At 52.9% G+C, this 21,247-nt stretch overlaps 1 protein-coding gene across 8 annotated transcripts in view; it reads left to right on the top strand.

The window, feature by feature from the left end:
• Nucleotides 1–21,247, top strand: part of Raver2 (ribonucleoprotein, PTB binding 2) — a 56,388-nt gene that overhangs the window by 20,477 nt on the left and 14,664 nt on the right. For 3 of the 8 annotated variants that reach the window (XM_063259250.1, XM_063259270.1, XM_013142860.3), the window contains exons 3-12: nucleotides 1,502–1,971; nucleotides 4,823–5,014; nucleotides 9,922–10,048; nucleotides 11,392–11,477; nucleotides 12,916–12,996; nucleotides 13,088–13,205; nucleotides 16,758–17,023; nucleotides 18,195–18,342; nucleotides 20,004–20,101; nucleotides 20,468–20,680. In XM_063259250.1, the coding sequence (XP_063115320.1) occupies nucleotides 1,502–1,971; nucleotides 4,823–5,014; nucleotides 9,922–10,048; nucleotides 11,392–11,477; nucleotides 12,916–12,996; nucleotides 13,088–13,205; nucleotides 16,758–17,023; nucleotides 18,195–18,342; nucleotides 20,004–20,101; nucleotides 20,468–20,680 (1,799 nt within the window). The remainder of the gene's footprint in view (nucleotides 1–1,501; nucleotides 1,972–4,822; nucleotides 5,015–9,921; nucleotides 10,049–11,391; nucleotides 11,478–12,915; nucleotides 12,997–13,087; nucleotides 13,206–16,757; nucleotides 17,024–18,194; nucleotides 18,343–20,003; nucleotides 20,102–20,467; nucleotides 20,681–21,247) is intronic. The other 5 variants (XM_063259277.1, XM_013142861.3, XM_063259266.1 and 2 more) reach the window with 4 other exon arrangements.

Here is a 21,247-nt window from a genome sequence, read left to right as displayed (position 1 = left end):
GGCAGCAGCTTAGGTGTGAGCAGAGAGTGAGCAGGGCGGGGGGAGAGGCTGGGCTGTGCCAGGAAGGAGCAGAACAGGGAGCTGCTCGTGGGCATGGTCAGCAGTTTCCAGTCCCAGGGAGCCCAAGCCGGGGGAGCTGAGGTCAGAACACAGCCGGTTGATGAACTGAGAGTTTTCTGGCTTGCGCTATGCAGGGAAAAGTGGGGAGCTGGCACCCATGTGGGCACTGGGTCAAGGGAAGAGACTCAGAACACAGACAGCTCACGTCTTCTGCAAAGGGCGTCGGCTAAGGGTCCCCAGAGCAGCGTGGCGATGCGTTTCCTCCAGTGCAGTGCTGTCCCCAAAGTGAGGGCCGCGCTCTTTACTAGGACAGCATTGTGCTCAGCTCGGTGACTGGCCCCGCAGGGCGATGGTGGTGACCATCACGCCACCCGGCTGCCTCTCTTTGTGGCCACATTGCCATGGCCATTTGTGGTGGCCCAAGCAGCGCCTCTGTGTGTCCCTGCGTGGTGAGGTGGGAGCTTTTGGAGTGGCTGATTTGTAATTTTCAGGTTGTCTTACTGTTTCCTAAAAACGAGACTTCCAGACTTCCTTCTCACGTGGCTTGGCATGTTTCCTTTTTATGACAAAAGATAAAGTGACATGGCTGAAGTTATTACTAACAGAGAGGAATATGCATTTGATGGATTTAGAACCTATTGCACAGTTTTGATTGTATAAATTGTCATTGTATTTTTTTCTCGATGCTGGAGCAACTTCCTTAGTCAGAAAGGACAGATTTTTTAAAATTGTTTTCTCAGGATTTAATGAAGTTCTTTGTCCAAGCTCAGAAGACACTGGTGATCTTTCCCTTAGACGTGGTGCCCCCGGTCGTCTGTGCATGTGGGTTTTGTAGTCTGATGTGAGTTTAGGGAAATATAAATTAACTGGAAAGAAGTGGTTTCCTTTGGGTGACTGGTGGCTTTTGGCTGCAGCTTCATTTCTTTGGTTTTTTTGAGAAGCAGTTCTGGAAGTCCAGGCTGTGTAATGCAGACTGACTTTGAACTCACTGTGGAGCCCAGGCTGGCCTTGAACTCGTGGACCCTCCTGCCTTAGCCTCAGGAGTGCTGGGCTCTCCCAGTGCTCCACCCTGCCCGGTTTGTCCTCTCACTATTTCAGATCCTGGCTTTCAGAGTCCTTTGGCTCACCGGAAGAAAGGGAGATTTCATAGCCACATTTTTATATCAGTGAGTTCTTTCCCCCAATAAAATCTTCATGAAATCAGGTTGTTGGGGGGAAATCGAATCTGTGTGCGGTTGGAGATTACCAACCCCCCACTCCCCGAAAATCTAGTGGCTCTTAGATCAGAACGCCTGAGATAATTTCTCTACTTTCCACCTGAGCAGCTGGCCATGGATTAGTCTAGCAGCAGAGTCAGCCTTGAACCAGAAAAGGCCCCTGAGGGAGCTGTTTAAGACTCCGCCCGACCCTGAACCCTAGAACAGGCCCTGTTCTCTTGCAGCCTTCGTCACCTTGCTGGACGGGGACCAGGCGCGCAGCGCCATCCGGACGTTCCACCAGGCCTCCTTCCGGGGCAGGGACCTCGTGGTGCAGCTGCAGCCCACGGACGCACTGCTGTGCGTCACCAGGCTGCCCCAGTCCCTGACGCTGGAGGAGTTCGAGGCGCTCGTCCGCACCTACGGAAGCATCGAGCGGTGCTTCCTGGTCTACAGCGAGGTGACTGGCCTGTCCAAGGGCTATGGCTTTGTGGAGTACATGAAGAAGGACGCGGCGGCCCGGGCCCGGCTGGAGCTGCTGGGCAAGCGGCTGGGGCCCTCGGCGCTGTTCGCGCAGTGGATGGACGTCAACCTGCTGGCTTCCGAGCGCGTCCACTCCCGCTGCCTCTGTGTGGACCAGCTCCCGGCCAACTACAGCGACTCTGGGGAGCTGCTGCGCTGCTTCTCTGGCGTCCACACGCCGGTGTTCTGCCAGGTATTGGGAGACGGGTGGTGATCGAGGCGGCCTCCTCTCCCCCGCAGGTGCCCAGCCCCTTACCTGGACACATGGGGACGCGGGGTGCAGGGATTGCTAGGCACCACTCTGCTCTGCAGCGAGGACTCCACGCTCGGGGGCTGGAAACCAGGCCCTGTGCGCGGGACCTGGGCTGCGTTTCCCGCAGTCGGCATCTGCCCAGCCTCTCTGGTCCCCTTACTCCATCCTGTGTCCACTCATCCTGCCCCAAGCGAGGATGCAGGGCCTTGGAGAAAGATGCCCCCTCTGTGGGTCCCTGGGGCGGGGCGGTGATGCTGCTGCAGGTCCCCCCAGTGCCCTGGTGTCGTGCACTTCCGGTTCTGCTGCTGTCCTGGGCACCCGGGCCTCCCATTCTTTGTGTTCCCCTGCCCATTCCACGTCCTCCCCAATCCTTTCCTTGGCGAAAGTGGCGGAAACCTGGTGTGTATGTGTGTGTGCGTGTACTTGACAGGTGAAGTTGTGTATGTGTATTCTGTCCAGGATTTTTTTATTTTTTGATGGTTCTGGAGATCGAACCCGGGGTGCATGCGAGGCAACAGCTCTACCCTGAGCCGCATCCCCAGCCCCCGCGGTGGGGTGTTTTTCTTGTTTGTTTTGTTTTGCCTTTTTTGACAGGGTCTCACTGTGCAGTTCAGGCTGGCCTTGGCCTCACTTTGTAGCCCAGGCTGACCTTGAACTCGCTGCGATCCTCCTGCCTCAGCCTCCTGAGTGCTGGGATGACAGGTGTGCGCCCCCGCCGGCCCCTCCGGGTGTGAGAAAGCGTTTGCATGTAGAGGGGAATGAGCATGTGCAGCGACCCCAGGTGGAGCCATCGCCCCTGTCTGAGCACGGTATGACCATCCAGGGCCTCGCAGTGCCGTGTGGCAACCCCGTGAGCTCACGCTTTCTGTGTCCCTGATGTTTCCTATGATTTGAGCAACGTCTCTCCAGTCACCCCACCCTCGCCCCACGTTCCCGGCCCCTGGCGGATCCCTGGGAGACCCACTTGCTCAGGTCGACGCGCTGGGTCCGATGTGTGTCAGAGGTGGTGCCTGTGCAGGACTGACGCGTCTTTAGGTGCACGCAGCCCCCGCATTTTCTTAACTCTCCACCCCCACTCTCCACCCCATCGATTGCAATGTAATAAACGTCAAAAAAACCACCAGGGCCACAGACTGAGCCCAGCCCTGCAGCGCCTGCCTGGCAAGCAAGTCCTGAGATAGATCCCCAATACCAAACAAAAAACAAAAACAAAAACCAGTCGTCATGTAACGTTAAGAGTCTGGTGTCACACTCTGGCACGCAGGGCCTGGGCAGCAGAGGTGGTGGTGGCACCGCCGCTCCCCCTCCAGCACTCGGGATCACCAGTGACTGTCCAGGCGGAGAGCTCATTGCAGGCCTAGTGCGGGCGGGCAGCCGGCACCCCCTCCCCCATTCCTACATCCTGGGCTGGGAGGGGCTCGCAGTTCCCCAGCTGGAGGCCAGGTCCTGGGGCCTGTGCTGCGATGATTGTGGGTGACTGGTCAGCTTGTGCTGTGAAACCTGAGATGACGGAGCATTAATCAAACTCAGGCTGGACCCCGCAGTCTGCAGAGGCTCCCGGGGGACCCCAGTTGTCCCACTCAGAGCACCTGGGCTGTGGGATGAGACCACTCTCGCCTTTGGAAAGACCTGAAACCATAATCAGAAGACATTTTTAGTTTGCAAATGATTATGAAGACGGAGTTAGGGCGCCCCCTGTCGGAAGGTCTCTGGACTGCAACGGACGGGGCCCTAGGCCAAGCTGGGGGCAGATCAGGCTTGGAGGCCATTGGGGGGGGGGGGTTGGTCGGCAGGTCCCCGCCTCCGCGTTGAGGCCGGCAGTTCCCCCATTCCCCACGGAGCTGGGAAGAGTTTCAAGGAGAAAAGTTATCTGAGGACAGTTTTCCAAAGGGAAAAAGTACATGAAGGAAAATGGAAATTTAGTTCAAATACCAACAAAGCAGAAAAAGTTCATTTTAAAGAAATAAATGAAACCAGCCGGATGTGGGGGTGCACCCTGTAACCCCAGCAGTCTGAGGCTGAGGCAGGAGGATTGCAAGTTTAAGGCCAATCTGAGCAATGTAGAGGAGCCTGTCTCAAAATACAAAAGAGAGAAAGGGTGGGGATGTAACTGGCCACAGAGCCCTGGGTACAGCGCCCCGTGGCGCAAAAATAAATTAAACAGCAGTAAAAGTGATCAAAACCCCTCAAAGGGTTCCTTTGGAATAGCCACCTGTGAGGTGCCAGACCCTGGGTGTCAGGGCGTGCTCCCAGATGTGCCCACTGACCCCTGTCCGGCCAGTGGCTCGGCAGCTGAGTGCGCTGGCGATCATCCAGGTGGGCTCCAGGCTGACAGCATCACGGTGCCCATATTTCACCAGAGCCCTGGGCACAGCCAAAATATTGAGGAAAAGCTTGAACGTGGTCCTTCTCCCGTTCTTGCTGGACGATGCTGACTTTGTTTTACATCAGTGTGGTCCGGCCAGGCGTGGGGGTGCACGCCTGTCATCCCAGCACCCAGAAGACTGAGACAGGAGGATCTCTGGGTTCGAGGCCAGCCTGGGCTACAAAGCGTGCTCAAGGTCGGCCTGAACTGATCGTGAGACCCTGCCCCACATCAACAAACCCTTGTTTATCTTCCTGCCTTCTTCGGGAAGGACTACCGTTGTGCAACGGAAAACCTTTTCTCCCGCAGAGCCAGGACACAGAGGTCACCAGCGCATGTCCTGCTCTGTGTTTCTGAACGTGGAGCTGAGTTCTCATCAGGGTCCTTCCCTGCGAGAACACGCTGGTGACAGCCGTGTCCTGTCAGCTGGCCCAGGACGAAGGACGCTGCGCGGGGGGCTTCGCAGTCGTGGAGTACAGCAGCGCCCAGCACGCCGAGGAGGCACGGCAGGCGGCCTCGGGCCTGAGCATCGGGGGCCACACGGTGCAGGTGTCCTTCTGTGCCCCAGGGGCACCGGGCCGGAGCACGCTGGCAGCCCTGATCGCAGGGCAGCGCTCGGTAAGCTCTCCTTTCCCGTAGTGCTTACTGTTACTATTGTTATTATTATTATTACTATTGTTAAGGGTTTTTAGACAGTCTCGCTGTGGAGTCCAGGCCAGCCTTGCACTCACTGTACAGCCCAGACTGCCCTCAAACTCACAGCGACCCTCCTGCTTCAGCCTCCCACGTGCTGGATGACAGGCGTGCACCCCCACGCCCGGCCTTCCATTTAGTGACAGGGAAATTTCTGACATTGTGCTGTCTTCCTGGGCGCCTCCCACCCCAGGCAGCTGTCACAGACTGAACTGCTGCTACTTTTCCTGAAGCGTTCCTCACATTTATCTTGTTTTAAAAGCTTGGTTAAACAATATGACATTAAGGCCAGTTGTCACCAGAAGCGGAAATTGCATTCAGCAAAGTACGTTCAGATGTTTTGAAGGGATTTCATCTATTCAGCAAATACTTGAGTTGCTATTCTGTTTTAAATTTTGAGTGCAAAATGTCTCCTTTTTCTTTTCTTTTTGGTATCAGGAACTGAACTCAGGACCAGGCACTGTGCCACTGAACTAAATCCCATCCCAAGATCCCTGTGTTTGAAATGTCACCGTTACTTTTGTCATTGCTGGGACAAAATATCCGTAACTCACAAGTTAAGGGGGGAAAGGTTTATTGGAATCACAGTTTGTGGAGGTTCAGTCTGTAGTCATCTGACTCCAAGGCAGGGCGGTGTGGCAGAGGGGGAACAGTCCACGGCAGGGCAGGCAGAAGGGGACACGCGAGCCCGCTCTCCTTCTGTCCTGTTACTGCCATCCCGGCTGCAGGCGTGTTCATTGGTGCCACCCACCCCTGGGCCGGGGCTTCCGTTATCCACACCCAGAACCATGCTTAGCCCTCTCATAGGTAACCACACACCCTAAATCCCAGGGCCACCTCCTGAGGGCTCCACCTATGAGCGCATGAGGCTGGGGAGGGGACACAGCCAAACCAGGAAGTGCCCACCCCGCAAAGGCCTGGGAGCCGAGTGCTCCCTTACTGGGTGCTCCCGGGTCACGTTCTTGTTATCATCATGCAGCTCTCGGGAAGCTCCGTGGGGACCACATGGGCCCTGAGATGGGGGTGGAGGAGACCGGAGCCTTGTGGCATTGGGACAGAAGGTGGCACACAGCAGGGGGCCCAGAGCCTGTTCCATTGGTACTGCAGGGAAAGGGTGGAGCCGGGAGCTGGGGTGGAATGGGGTTTGCAGCAAGCTGAGCGGGAGGAAAGTGGAGGACGGAGGGACTCAGGGGCCCTGGTCTCGCCTGGGGCCCATCCCCCCTACTTTCTGACCTACTTCCTGGATCACCCACTCTCCCTCTTTTTGGTATTACGAGACAGGGTCTCACTATGGAGCCCAGGCTGGCCTTGGACTCGTGGTGCTCCTCCTGCCTCAGCCTCCCGAGCGCTGGGTCACAGGTGTGGGCCGCACCCAGCTGCCCTTTTTCTAGTTAGCTGTCGCCGTGAGGGTCTTGGCCTTTCTTGAGCCCTCTCTGGCCTCCTGTGCGCTCAGCCATCTGTCGGCTGTCACTGCCTTTCCCCAGGCCAATTGCCCCTCGTCGGGCTGGACATGTAATTTGTGGTGCTGGGTTTCCCGCCCTGCGCTGTGGCCAGAGCTCTGTGTCCCTTCTCAGGGAACAGGGGTGCGGCCCGTGGCAGCACCAGTGTGAACCCCCAGCCGGCAGCCGCTTTCCGCTTCAGAAAGGCGTGAAGAGACTCTTGGGAAGAATTTTACAAGTGAACAGGAGTGCACTTGGGCCTGCAGTGGGATGTGCTTATGTTTCGGGGGTGGGGGGGAGGCACAGTCAGTGGAAAGGGGGCCAAGTCCAGGGAAAGGCCAGGCCCCCATGACAGGCTGGGGGACCTGCAGGTGACAGGGAGCTGGGCAGCAGGACTCACCCACCCTAACCTCTGACTGTCCTGCCTCAGCCTCCCGTCCATCCCCTCAGCAACCCTGGCTCCTGCATAGGAGCTGAGTGCGAGACCCTGCCCCTGGGGACCCTGTGCCTCCCCAACCCCAGCCTCTGTGCCCATGGTGGTGAAGTGCCCAGAACCCTGCACCTTCCTCGGTGGCTTCTGCCACCTTTAAACCCTGGTGTGTGACGCCTGGTGGTGCTCGCACCACTGCTGAGGCACCTATGTTTCCAGGATTCTCTTGACACCCTGATAGCTCAGTCACAGGATTTGCAAAGAAAATCATCATCTGCAGGATTTGCTTTTGCTGTGTTCTGTGATTGGGGAAAAAATATGGTGAGTGGGGAGAACTTCCTTTAGCATGTGATGGTAAACGAGACACTGTCAAGATCACAGGGACACAGGGACACCGCGACTCCGCCCTGGCTGCCAGGGCCTGGGTCCCTGGTCCCGTGGTCCCTGTGGATTTCTTCCCCAGGGAGTTTGGGGTGGGGAAACCCAGGGAGCTGGAGCCCCTGCCTCGCCTGGGAATCAGCCGCTGCCCAGTGCTGGAGCCTGAGCTTGGGCCTGTTCTCCCCGTGCCACAGCCTTCTTGGGCTTCAGTGTCCCTGAATTTCATGCCCAGAGCTGCCAACCTGGGGTTCCCAGCCCCCTCACAACTGCTGTCTTTCATCTGCATTTGATAGTAGGAGACTGAGCCAGGCCCCCCCTCCCCTTCCTTTCCTTCCCGCCCCCTCTCCCATCTCCATCCCTTTCCCCATCCCCCCCATGTCCCCATCTGGTCCCCCAACTGCTCCTCCCGTGTGCATGTGCGGTGTCCTCTCTAACCTGATCTCTGAGGTAGCAGCTTGGGGTTGGGGTTGCCCTGTCCTCAGCTTCCCCTGACTCTGAAGACAGCTTGAAGCAACATGTCCCCTGGGGAAGTGGGTCACTGTTTCACTGTTGCCAGGGGGGGGGTAGCTGGCGGGGGAGGGGTGTGGGGGGCGCTCCCTGGTGACACCGTCCTTGCTGAGCCCCCAGGACCCCACTCCATCACGGGCCCTTTTCCTTTTATTAAAATCCCGTCATCAGCCACAGGGACCCCAGAGTCAGACAGGAGTGTGGATCTTGACCTTTCCCGGTCACACGGCTGTGTTTTTAATGAGAAGCTGTCACCGTTTAGGAGAGTGCAGCCTGACCATGGTGCACAGCGGTGATTTCAGACTTTTTGCCAGGGTGGGGTGGGGGTTCCCTGCCGTGTTCCCCAGGCTGAGCAGAAGTATGGGAAGGGGGAGGTGCAGCACAGCAGTGGCCCGGGGACCTCAACCCTGCAAACAGTGCCAGCCCCAACATATGCCTCTGCTGCTCTGGGGCCACGGCCCCTGCTGGCTGGGTCTCGGTGACGTGTGGGGTGGGGCTTTCAGTTCAGGCCAGGGCACTGGGTGCCACTCAGAGGCAGAGCATGGGCAACACACGTTCTGGGTTCCAGCCTCAGCACCTCGGCTCTTGGGTGACTGGCGCAGCTCCCCAATGAAACAGGAGACAGGAGACGCTTTTGTGGACGACAGTTAACTGCTGCTTTATTCACGCGGGCTCTGGTTTATATATTTGGCCGTGACCAATCACAGGCTGCCACAAGGAAGCAGGGCGGGAATGGGACGCAGGCTCTGGCTACTATATCCAGCTGTGGCCAATCAGGAGTTGCCACAGAGTACGGAGTGAGCACGAAGTGCGCACGGGTTGGCTAATTTAAAGAGGGACGTAGCGCATTGCGGAAGCTGGCGTGGTCCTTAGTCCCGGGTGGGGTATGGTATGTTGAGCGCCTGCGCCCAACACTTGGGCAACTTAGATTCTCTTAAAATAAAAATATCAAAAAGGTGGAGGATGGAGCTCAGTGCAAAGGCCCTGGGGTCAGTCCCAGTCACACACATGCACACATGGCAGGCAGTGCTCACAGCAGATATCTCCTGTCACCCCCTCTGCTGGCCAGGGGCCCAGATCCAGGTCGGCATCCCAGTCCCATGTCCTTCCCCTGTGTTTTAGTGCTGGCTGGGCAGGGGAACCCCCTGGCCGGGTCCTCTCTCTCTCTCTCTCTCTCTCTCTCTCTCTCTCTCTGTCTGATTCATGGCCTGGAGCTTATTGCTCACATATCATGCTAGTTTGTAAAACTGAAAACAATCTCACCTTTAGGGAGCAGCCCAGGCACAGGCGTGGAAACCTGTGCATCCTGGTCTCCAATGGAGGAGTAAGGTGAGGAAATAAGGACGTGTAGTGTGCAGAGTTTTGATTTGTCAGACTGCACACATTGTTAATTTATTTTTGGTGGCAGTGCGGGGCCTGGCAGGTGCTTGGCAAGCTCCACCGCTGCGCTTTCCCCCACCCTGCTGTTAAACTTTAGTCAGAGTATAATAGAACTCTTTCGGCGGGGCACGCAGTATACTTCCTAGCACTCAGGAGGCCGAAGCAGGAGGATCCCTGCAAGTTCAAGGCCAGCCAGGCTACATCACGAGGTCAAGGCCAGACTGAACTGCTTATGGAGACCTTGTCTCAAAAAAACTTAAAAAAAAAAAAGAGACTTCCCTGGTGTCTGAGCGCCCATACAGCCTCAGGTGATCTTGGTGTTAGTAAATTCAATTCTAGGGGGCTGGGGATTTAGCTCAGCGGCATAAGCGCCTGCCTTGCAAGCAGGCAGTCGTGAGTTCGATCCCTGGTACCGATAAAAAAGGAAAAAGACCAAAAAGATTCAATTCTGCATCTCCCTTCATTGGTGTTTATGATGGGGTTTCTCCCACTGTGACTGCTGGTCCTCTTGAAGCCAGGCTTGGGGCTCGAGGGGGGCAGGGCACCTGGCAGGGGGAGGAGCAGAGTGCATGGCAGATGCAGAGTGAGAGGTGAGCATCCTCAGCTGGGGAGGGTTCGGGACAGCCTGGGTGCCGCATCTCTGGCACGGTCACCATCACATGCCAGTCCTGACCTATCCACCTTCTGTGTTCCCAAAGGTACAGAGTGGCCAGAAGGGGCTGCTCCCCGAGCCAAGCCCGGTGCAGATCATGAAGGGACTGAGCAACCCAGCCACACTGCAGGTGCTGCTGCAGCCCCGGCAGAGCACGTGTGCGGCGAAGCCAGGTGAGCAGGGCACCAGCTGGGGGGATGGGCAGAGCCATCGCCTTTGAAAACATCCAGGGTGGGCTGCAGGTGGTTGATTTCCCAGGCCCCGGTAAAGATTGGAACCAATGAGCTGAGATAGCAGTTCAGGCTGACTTTGAAGTTACAGCGACTCTCCTGCCTCAGCCTCCTGAGTGCTGGGGTTATAGTGTGCACCGCTTACGCCTGGCCACATCCCCTACTTTTTTCTTTTTTCGGTACTGCGTGCTTGCAAGGCAGGCACTATGCCGTTGAGTTAAATCCCCAGCCCACATCCCCTACTTTTGAATGTTAATAAGTGTTAAATATTAAGCTCTAAATTAGCTCTTAGTTAACATGAGTTTACAGAGCAGAGAGTAATTAACATGCCACATCAGTCCGCCCATACCATCAAAGGCTAAGTGCCAGCTTTAGATTATGCGATTAAACGTGCTGATGATTTGTCTCCTCCCTTTTCTTCCCATTATCCTTTGTCATATAATTGTCCCACTTTATAGCAAAGACAAGAGTGTCACTGTTTCTAAGCATCACACGGTTCTCTTCCACATCTGTGCACGCCGAGTAGCGGCCTGCTTGGCACCCTCCCCAGCAGAGTTCAGCTTCCGAAATGCACGCCTTTACCTAACATGGCTGTTTTAGCACTGCAGGGGACATGTGTTCGTATTCAGTACTAAAGTTTAGAACAAATCTGTCCCCAGTTGGCACAGGCAGTGCGTCTATTATCAATAGTCCCAGCCGCTGGACACCACCTGCCACATGCAGCTCTATTTCGCACCAGGCGAGGTCGCTGCTGGCTGCGTGGGGTTACCCCACTCTAGGGCTCACCTTGCCCCCCGCATACCCCCCCCCAGGCCTCAGCCCCCAGGAAGTGTCTCCAGTCATGGTCAGTTACATGTGCCCACTTGAGAAGCAGTTTGGGGAATCCTGGCTTGGTGGGCTAGGCCTTCTGCTGTTGCCTCTGCAGTTGAATGACCCAGGGTCTCCACTCCTGTGCTGACTGCGAGGAGACTGAGAAACTCATTGTTTGCAGAATCAGCTCTTCCTGGTGTGAAGATTTCAGTTAGGACTGGGGACAAAGACGGTCACACTGTAATGGTTCATTCAGAGGGAATAGCAGGCTTAAATATCTGCGCACCAAATAACAAAGCTTCAGAATGAGCAGAAACGAACACTGAAAGGAAAACCTGCTTCTGCGGGAGCTGGCTGCCGAGCTGCAGGGAGAGAGCCTGGATTTGTTAGAAGTTTGAGGATGTGTTCCTTTTCCCTCTGGGCCCTTCTGTTGCCATCCCATACACCATACCCTTAAGTCTTTCTGTTTTCTCTAGTGGTTCTTGGTGGACCTCCCAGCCTGTCGCAGCTGATCAGCCCCCCGGTAACCCCCACATTCTTACACCTGAATCAAGCACACCAGGTACTGGTGGGGGCACAGGGACACCAGGGCAACAAGTGTCTGGAGAGAACAATTCACCTGTTCTTAGCACTCAGAGTTCCCAAGAAGCGAACCGATTATTTTGCTTTTAAGGAAAATCCTTAATAAGCCTATGCAGCTTCGTAAAATCATCGTGACGCAGTGAGCAGAGCAGATCCTGTGAAGCTAATTGGAGCAGCACAGGTGCATTACTGAGTCCTATTTGTAAGGCACTGAGAAGGGAAGAGCTGTGTTTGCTGCACAGTTTTCCTAGGTAATAAACCAGGGCTTCCAAGCCAGAGTTCTTAGTGGTTTTTACTCAAAAAGACTTCATAGGGCTGTGCAGCTCAGTGAAGCCTGGGCACCACCCCCGGCACGGCCAGAAATGTAAGCAGGTGTGTAATTATGCGTATAAGGCAAACGAGCAATAACTAAATTATTGCCATTTAAACGCAGTTTCAGAGAGCTGTGGCACCGGAGGTAAATGTTGCCTGTTATAGCCAGGTGCTGTTTCAGGCTGTGATAAAGTCCTATCTCCAGGCCGAGGCCTGAACAGGCTGGCTTCATGCTTCAAAGCGAAGACGAAGACTTGTAGCCCTCCAACAGCTGTGTGTGGAGGAGCTGACTCTGCCACCACTGGCCCTCGGTTTCAGGAGTATCTGTCTGTACTGGCTAAGCCTGCTGGTCCCTGGGGCTGCAGCTGAGCATTCCCAGTGCAGAGTTGCAAATGGCAGGGTCGGGGTCGGGCTGTACCCTGGAAGGAAGTAGGGGCAGTGAGGCTCAGGTCAGTGGGGTGAGGCCCAGGCCCCCATCTGCTGGTGACTGTCACCTACATCCCCACCCTGGGATCCCTTCGGTTCAGGCAGGTCTTTGCTCCTCTGTGCCCTCCCCTGCGCATCTTCACCTTATGCTCTAACTGGCCCCCGCCACCTCCTCACTCGCCAGCAGGGGACAGCGTTCCTTAGGGAGCCACCCTGGTCACCCCGGCTCAGCAGACCCCACCATGGGTCCTGTCATCCCCGGTCCCCCTTGAGTTGTGTCTGGGCTCCTAGGTTCTGATTGTTAAATTTGCTCCTCCTGGACCGAGACACACGTCCTGGGGACTTCTGGGCTGAGGGCAACAGAGCCCTCCTCGGGCTCTGCTGTGAGTCTCACTGCTGTTATGGACAGGGAAGAGGTGACAGGGACAGAGACAGGCAGTGTGTGGCTGCCCCTGAGGCTACAGATTGTCTCTCATCCAGTCTTGGCCGAGGGGGGAAGCTCTGTGATGAACGGTCCCTTAGTCCCTCTCAGTCCTCTCAGTCCCTCAATCCCTGTCAGTCCCTGTCAGTCCCTCAGTCTTCTAGCCCCTGTTACTCAGGTTACTTACTGGCAGGGAGCCTCAGGCTGTGTTGAGCTGTTTGGTGGCTTCCTGTCCCCTGAGCATGTGACTGTTCTGCAGAGCTCGCTGCTGCCCAGAGTGCCGTCTATGTCCCTAGCAAAGCTACCGCTGCTGAAGCTCGAGGGCATCCGCACCAACAACGTGAGTTCCGGTTGGGCTCCTCCTGGGCTACATGGGGACCACATGTAGGGTTGCGGTCCCCGGTCCAGCTCCCCCTGCCCTTCTCTTACAGAAGCCCGGCCTGCTGGGGGAGCCCCCCGCCCTGGTCCTGCAGACGGCACTTGGGGTGGGGCTGGCGCTGCCGCTGAGGAGGGAGCCAGGACACCCGGGAGAGACACCAAAAAGTAAATGTGGGTTGGTGCCTGCTGGCCCCTGGCCCATGGTTTGCCTGTGCCCAGTGGGTGCTGACGGAGGTGGACATGCATTCCTAGCAGCCCCCTCTTCTGCACCTGACATGGATGAGTTACTGGGGCCCCCACTCCCTGCCTGCCGGGTCAGCCGCCCCTGAGGGGTTCACTGTGCTCCACAGTTCAGCACAGCCTGGGCTGGGACAGGGGCTCAGGGACCCACCTGGGACAGGAGTGCAGGGACTGTGATAGGAGTGCGGGGGCTGGGCTGGGACAGGAGCACCAGATCAGGCTGGCCCACCCCCTGCGCTTTATAAAAGCAGCAGCTAACATCTGTCACTATGAAGCTCATATACTGGTAATTTTTAAATGGTGTCTTCAATTAGTGCTAGAAAAGATAGAGCACATGTTCTGTGTGCTTCTGAACATGTAGCAAACAAGGCTTTTCTTCCCATAAAAATAGACGTGTGGCATTTCACCAGAATTTCTTACCTGAATGTGATTTTGTTTTGCAAAATGTTTCAAATGTGCATTAGTTCCTATTAGCAGCAGTAACACGTGCTCCTTGGGGCGGGCACAGCCCTGTGCATGGTGCACCTTGCCTCCTTTCTCCTCTCTCCTCTCTGTCTCTTAGTTCTCTTCCCTTTTGCAAAAGAGCTGTCTCTCTGTTTCCTATTATCCGCATTTTATTTTGTTCTTTTATTTATTTGTACTCTGAGTTTCTTGTATGAGAGAAACAGTTTGACACTGGAGTTTGTGTGTCTGGTTTATTTCACTTCTCAGAGTGCATCCATCTTCCTACAGATGGCTTGAGTGTATACTTTTTACAGCAGCGTAGTTCTCCATGGTCTGTAAATTCCACATTTTCTTTCTCCATTCATCTGTTGGTGGACCTGCTAGTTACTTCAGATTTTTTTTTGTTTTGTTTTGTTTTTTTCATTTTTTTTTATCGGTACCAGGGATGGAGCTCACGACTGCCTGCTTGCAAGGCAGGCGCTTATGCCACTGAGCTAAATCCCCAGCCCCTAGTTACTTCAGATTTAGCTGTTACGAATTCTACACACAGGTGTGCAGGCTTCGCTGCAACCCATGGATAACTCTTTAGGATTGAATGTGATTTTGAAAGGTACTTTCTAGCTGAAGCGCAGATGAAAACGTTCTTATGTGTGAATGTGCTCTGGGAAATGAGCAGTTGCTAGGAATTCAAAAGCCAATTAAATATAGGGAGTGTACTTAGCCCTTCACACCAAAACCCACCGGTCACGTGACCAGATAATTCATCCCTGTTACCGTTAAAATCAACCAGGCACAAGTAAAACCAGTGTAGAAATGTTTATGGCATAATCAGGTTTGTTCTTCCAAAGAACTTAAATTTTCCATGACTGAAAGCTCATGCAAAACAGTTCCTTGTGTTAAATAGTAAACCATCACTTTAATATGTGCTACTTTAGAAAATTCAGCATCCAAATATGCTTATATCACTAAGAACCAAAGTACCCAGCTCTAAATGTTTAATACTAAAAGTTAAGAAATTTTAATACTAAAAATTGAATACTAAAAATTATTTAAGAAATTTGTTTAGTACATTAAATGTAAATTTCACTTAAAATGCTTATAAAATTAGCTCTTTTCCTTTTCACCTGTAGATTTTTAAAAAGTGGAATGGTTCGAGATTTTCCATCTGAAACTTTAATTGCTTTTAGAATTTCTTGCTATTTTCAGTGAATAAAAACATAAACTTTCACATTTTTAGTGCCTGTCTATTCACACACACTAAGTAAAAACAAATAAAAATTAAGCCCTGTGGTCTGCTGGTATTTAACAGGCAGCTGTCTAGTGTTTAAAAAAAGACTTGATTCACATTCTTGGAATTCTGGGCTTATAATTCGCTAGCTGTGGCCAATTTCAAGTTCCTAAAGTGGAAACTCTGAACTCAGAAGCAGGAGGAGCAGGAGAACTACAGTCGGGTAGAAAGGAGATCAGGAATTGTAATATTAAGACTTAGCGTGTAAGTGCAGTTTCGGTACAGAAGTCACTCGGCGTTTTCCCGCCAAGGAAGCTTAGTCCCTGGGAGAGAGAGAGCAGCCCAGGGCTGGCCCTGGTGAGCCGAGGGACTTCATGCCCAGGAAGCTTACTTGTTAGGCTCCCGTCTCACCTGCCCTGGCCCAGGCCACTCCAGACCACATAAACCCCCAGCCCTGACCTTGGCGCCTCTGCCCCAAAAGCCCACACACTGTGCGGCGTGTGAGCCTGTGAAATCCTCCCCATGAGCCTCTCCGTGCCTCTTACTGTCACAACTTGAGAATTCTGTCTGTGACGGAAGGGAGTGAACCAGGGCTTGCTCCGTCGTTGGGCAAGTGGATCTCCCGCCTTCTTTGGGGAGCCTCCTCTGACCTGTTGGTGAAAAGACAGAGGCCAGTCGGCTTTCATGCACTGGCACAAACCTTATCATCAGAGCGTTTAACACTCAAGACTGAACTGTTTTCTTCAAATAAGCAGACAGACAAATTGCAACGACGGACATTTTTTAAATGTACAAATGCAATTTAAGGGGAGGGCTAGATGGAGTCCAGGGAGCTGGGATACGTAGGTGTGGCAGCTCCCCAGTATGAAAGTCATTAGTATCCACAGCAGCTACTGCTAGCACCAAGAACCACCAGAACTCCACCCCAGAACCGCTCGAGCCATCTACAGCGAGACAGGTAAATTGTGATTTTGCACAGTGGAGAAAAAGTGTCATGCAGCCATGAGGACACCTTCGGCCACCTACCACCGTGTGGCGAAGGACGGGGAAGTAGAACTCAGGCTTCTGCTTAAATGAAGTTTGGACCCAGGCAGAAGGAGTCCCTCTCCTGGAGATCGAGTGAGTGGTAGGGCCTGGGTGCTGGCAGGGACATTCCGAGGCGTCCTTCAGAGATAAGCACTGTTCCGCTTGCCCAGCCTGGACGTGGAGTGTGTTCCATCTGTGGAAAGCACTGTGCCATGTTTTAGTCACTTTGCTGCACACAGAGAGTGTGCATGCTCGGACAGGCAGCGGAGAAGATGTGGGGGTCCCAGTGCAATCTCGGGCTGCATGCTGCAGGCGTCCCTGCTGTGCATGTGAACAGAAACACACACACAAGTAACTTACTGCCCCAAAGGCACACGGACGCCTAATGCATTCAGTTAAAACTTGAAGTAAAACATATAGTGCACAGAGACTGTCTTGGGTGGTGCTGAGAGCAAGAGCAGCACTGACACTGTTGGAGGTTTTCAACTTTCCAAAGAGGACTCCTCCTGGCCGTGAGCTTCCAGCCTCACCTTTAGAAAGAACAGGGTGGTGTCTCTGCACTGCCCATGCATAACAGAGCAGACGAACACACATAACACAGCAGGGGGGCATGAGTAACAGCAGGGGTCACGGGTAACAGCAGGGGTCACAGGTAACAGCAGGGGGCACGGGTAACACAAGGGGACACAGGTAACAGCAGGGGACATGGGTAACACAGCAGGGGACACGGTAACACGGCAAGGGGATGCTTCTAACCAAGCCTGTTGCTTTTGTGGTCCTGACAGCCCTGAGTCTGGTTCCGACTCCAGCAACCCTTGCTGCTGCCCTAGGTCTGCTCCCCTTCTTTCCAAGCCAGTGCAGCGTGGGACAGGCCGGCCCGGGGCTGGAGAGCGTTCAGGAGAAGCACTTGGCTACCGTGGGCGTCATAGAAGGGGGCCTCTCAGGGCCACAACCGTGTCTGCAGAGCTTTGCCAGCCTTGCTGCCAGGGGCCTGCAAGCCGTACAGCCCAGGCAGCCACCACAGAAGCAGCCAGCAGGAGCAGCATCAGAGGTAAGGACGCAGGCCAGCACCCATGTCTACCGTCATCCCTTGGGTCAGTGTGACTCCGGTGACTTTCTAACTCGAGGCTGTCCTGCTTGAGTTCCATGGAACAATCTTAACTTTTTAAACTTGAAAGGTAGTAATATACCTAAATTCTAGAAATATGGATTGCAAACTAGATCATTGCTACATCCAGGAAATGGTGATTTCTTCATGGTTTCCATATATGCCTCAGGAGTGAAGGAAACATTGCAATCTTCAAAACAAAAGACCCTGTTATTATAAACGTGCATCAGATCTCTTGCAGATGGGAAGGGGATGAGGTGATGAAGGGAGAGAGGAAGGGATGAGAAAAGACAGAATGAGGGTGATGCACACACACCAGCTGTCCCAGGTTGTGACCATTAAACCCTGCAGGTGTGCTGGTAAAAATAAAAATTGAGAGAAAAAATAACATACAAACCAAGAGGTCTGCATGGTAAGTCTTGCCACATTCCAGTTGGTATTAGCTTTATATTAACCTGAATCATGTCTTACTTTTACAATTTTTATGTTCAGAGAGTAAAATGGGAAAGATTTTTCCAGGAGAAAACGAGACACACTGAAGAATCAGACCATGTCTTCATGTCTTTATCTGTTGAAGAAAGGCTAGAACCCTCATACTTAACCAGTCCTACAGTCTAACAGCCATGTGATAAATTTTTGAGAGCTGTAATTTGTAGTCTTGTCCTCTACGTGTGTAGTTGTTTATTAAACTCACCCGTTTTGCTTGGTGTTACTTTTGGTACCAAAGATAAGTAAACTTTCCTTTGACCTTTAGTTATGGCCATATGATATAAAATAACAATCAGAATAATAAATGTTGATGGCTTTTTCAAGAAATGAGGTTTGAGATTGTTTTTTCCAGTGAAGATGAATTCTTTCAGCTTTAAATGAGAAGACTGTACAAGATACCGTTACCTCTATTTCACTTCTGACAGTTCTTTGGTTCTAGAATAGTTGTTTTTAAAAAAAACCAATTGAGACGATAACAGGTGCAATGCGATAATTTTAATTTTTAGTCCACACCCGTAAATATTTCCTAAGTTCCTATTGTCAGATCAGGCTACACAGGTCCTTATCACATGAGATTGGATGTGCCAGGAGTGACATCCCTTTGTCCCTTGTGCATCTGTCCCAGCCGCTCTTGCTAAGTGCTGATGCCTTTGAGAAAGAGGCCGCCTCTCAGACTCAGACCTCGCTCCTTGGAGAACCACCCAGAGAAATTCGGCTCAGCAGAAACCCATACCTGAACCTGGCGAGCGTGCTGCCCGGGGTGTGCCTGGCATGTAAGTGCACTCCCAGGGCTTGTGGGCCCCTCAGCGCCTCTGCAGTGAGTTTGGCTTTTGTAACTTACGAACCGGAAGCAAATGATGCCTGTTGGCCAAAGTGAGCCCCAAATCAAGACCCCACTCTTCTTTCTCTCTCTTTTTTTTTTTTTTTTTTGGTCTTTTTGAGACAGGGTCTTGCTATGAAGTGTAGGCTGGCCTTGAGCTCACTTTGTAGCCCAAGCTGGTCTCGAACTTGCAACGATCCTCCTGTCTCAGCCTCTCAAGTGCTGGGTTTACAGGCATAAGTCACCACACGTGGCAAGAGCCCACTGTTTAAGTGAGGAAAAAAAAAACACACTAAAATTAAGACTCTTGCATGAATGCTAGTCATGAGAAACACATTTAATAGTATTTCCTCAAGAGTGTGGTAACTTTATTGAATGCTTATTGAATCATGATGGAAAATTATGGGCTTAACTTGGCAGTAGCGTAATTCTTACATATTGAATCACTTCCTAAGCAACAGATAAATTCTTCTAAGTCATTGAGGATATCCAGAGTTCCTGGGTTCCCTAAAACACTGATTGCTAGTCAACAGATATGGGAGTCATTTACTTTTTCAGAGTACCTCTGGCCCAGGCATTTGATTAATGTAAATCCAAATTCGCTCAAGTACATTTATTTTTTAAAAATCACAAATGTTGCGTGCCCTCCAGCGTGGTGATGGGCTCCAGCATTTGTGGTCAGTGGTAAAAACTGGAAACCATTTTCATGTTTACCACCAGGGGAGCAGTTAAGCAGTTTCCTAGAGAATGCAGCACTGACTTTTCCAAATAACTGAAAGTTGTCTATACTTTGAATATGAAGAAAGGGCACAGTGTTCTGTTTTATGATGAACTATTTATGAAGTCTCTAATGCTGCTTTTCAGTGGGACCTGTATGACACAGTAATCCCATTTGCATTTATTTTAAGAATATTGCATATTCTTACAGGCACATACTTAACTACTTAAATGCTTAAAGTAAATCTGGGGACATAAATTCTGAACTGTTACAAAATAGGGAAAACAGGACTACCTGAAGAGAGATTAAAGTTGAATTTCACTTTTAATGGACATTTTCTATATTTACAAAGTATCATTTTGAACCCAAACATCGATTTGTATTTTTAAAAGCCAGAAGACAAATTAAATATGCTTTCACTATAATGTTATACATTGATCCAGGCTCAAAATCAATGACAGCTTATTGCATTAGCAAGAATATTCAGATTTTGTCAGCTTTATTTTACTTTTTGTCTTTTTGAGACAGGGTCTCACTATGCAGTTCAGGCAGGCCTTGAGCTCACTTTGTAACCCAGGCTGGTCTCAATCCTCCTGCCTCAGCCTCACGAATGCTGGGATTATAGGCATGTGCCAGCGTGCCCCACATCCTTATTTTAGAAATTAGGCATATTTTGAAAGTTTCCACAGCTGTTTTATCCATAGAGTAAGCTTCTGTTTTCTGTCTTCCCCAATGAATGAAATAGTACCACGTACCATAACGATTACTCCTGGGCCAGGTACATGTATGTACCCACCGAGGAACCCAGTGTGTGTGTAAGAGCAGATCGCGTGGTGAGTTTCCCGTTGCTTGTACTTGTAGTAAAGTAACCTGAATTGAGTGGCTTTTGTCCTCAGCTGCCGCTGGTCAAGTCACCCTGCAGACGCCTGGCCTGGTCAGCACCATCCTGGACAAGTGTGCCCCTTCCTGTCCGCCCTTTGGGGATTCTGCCCAGGTAAGCGGTTCTCGGGCTCTGAGGATCTCGGGGAGGCCGGGTCAGCTGCTGCGGGGTACTCTGAACCAAGCCAAGGCCCGTCTGGTGTTTCCATGGGAATCTCACAGGGCAGGGCTCTGCAGGTGCTGCCTCCGCTCACTGTGGGAACTGGGGCTGGGTTCCCGAGGAGGCTTCCTGTTGCTCTGCACCAGCTCACCCTAGTTGTCTCAGCCGGCTGCCCGCACTGTCCAGCTCATCCCGTCTGTAAGCGAGGTTTCACTGGAACACAGCTCGCACTGCTGGGCCCGTTTCCTGTGCTGTGAAGGACGTGGGTACTGTGACTGCCTGGTGTGGCCTGGGGTGAATCTTTGCCATCTGACCACACAGAGCAGCTGCTGGTCCCGGGCTCAGGTGGCCATGCACTTCGATGACCACACTTCCGGGGCTGGCTTTGAAGCCATCAGCAGCCATCGACCTGAGAGCCATAGGGGACTTATTAGAAACCCAGCAGACACTGGAGCGCAAGCCATGTGCTGGCAGCCTGCACAGCCCACACCCACCTTCAGATCAGCTGAATCCAAGGACAAGGGCGCTGCGCAGGTAAGCGGTGACACTGTGCTCCAGGCTGGGCTGCGCCGGGACTCAGCATGTGATTTCCTGTGGCCCCTTCTCCTTGGCTCCCTCCTAGCAGGAGAGCACCAGTGTCCCCTTTAGTGCAGTGTGACCGTGTCATCCCCAGAGTCCCACAGGAGCGTCCCTGGCCTCTCCTGGGAGCAGCTTCTGAGCACTTGGCCGTCAGGGGCCCCCCTCCAATTTCATGATGACTCTGCGGCCTTGTGCTCTGTGACACACTTAGCAGTGCAGCCCCACGTGAGTTCACGTGAGCTGTCGCCGCCCAACTGTGCTCTTATGATGGAGCGCTGGGGACACCCCAGCTGCACAGAAGCTGGACATGGGCAAAGCAGAAGCGAGGCTCTCACAGGCCTGATGAGGCAGAGACTCCGGCCGGCAGAGCCCTAGGGGGCAGCGGCACCATTCAAGCCAGAGAACCTGGTCACAATGATGCCCCCCAAGCATCTGCTCGTCCATTGAGAGCCCAGCTCTGTGCGCTCACATGTGGAGAAAAGGCATGGGTGATGGCGTCACCTTCATATTCACACCAAGCAG

This window comes from Cavia porcellus, unplaced genomic scaffold (genome assembly GCF_034190915.1).
Source record: "Cavia porcellus strain 051 isolate PalLab524CR breed Dunkin Hartley unplaced genomic scaffold, mCavPor4.1 scaffold_1, whole genome shotgun sequence".
Classification (NCBI taxonomy): domain Eukaryota; kingdom Metazoa; phylum Chordata; class Mammalia; order Rodentia; family Caviidae; genus Cavia; species Cavia porcellus.
Note: the sequence above shows the minus strand (reverse complement) of the source record. Positions and strands in the feature narration are given on the sequence as shown.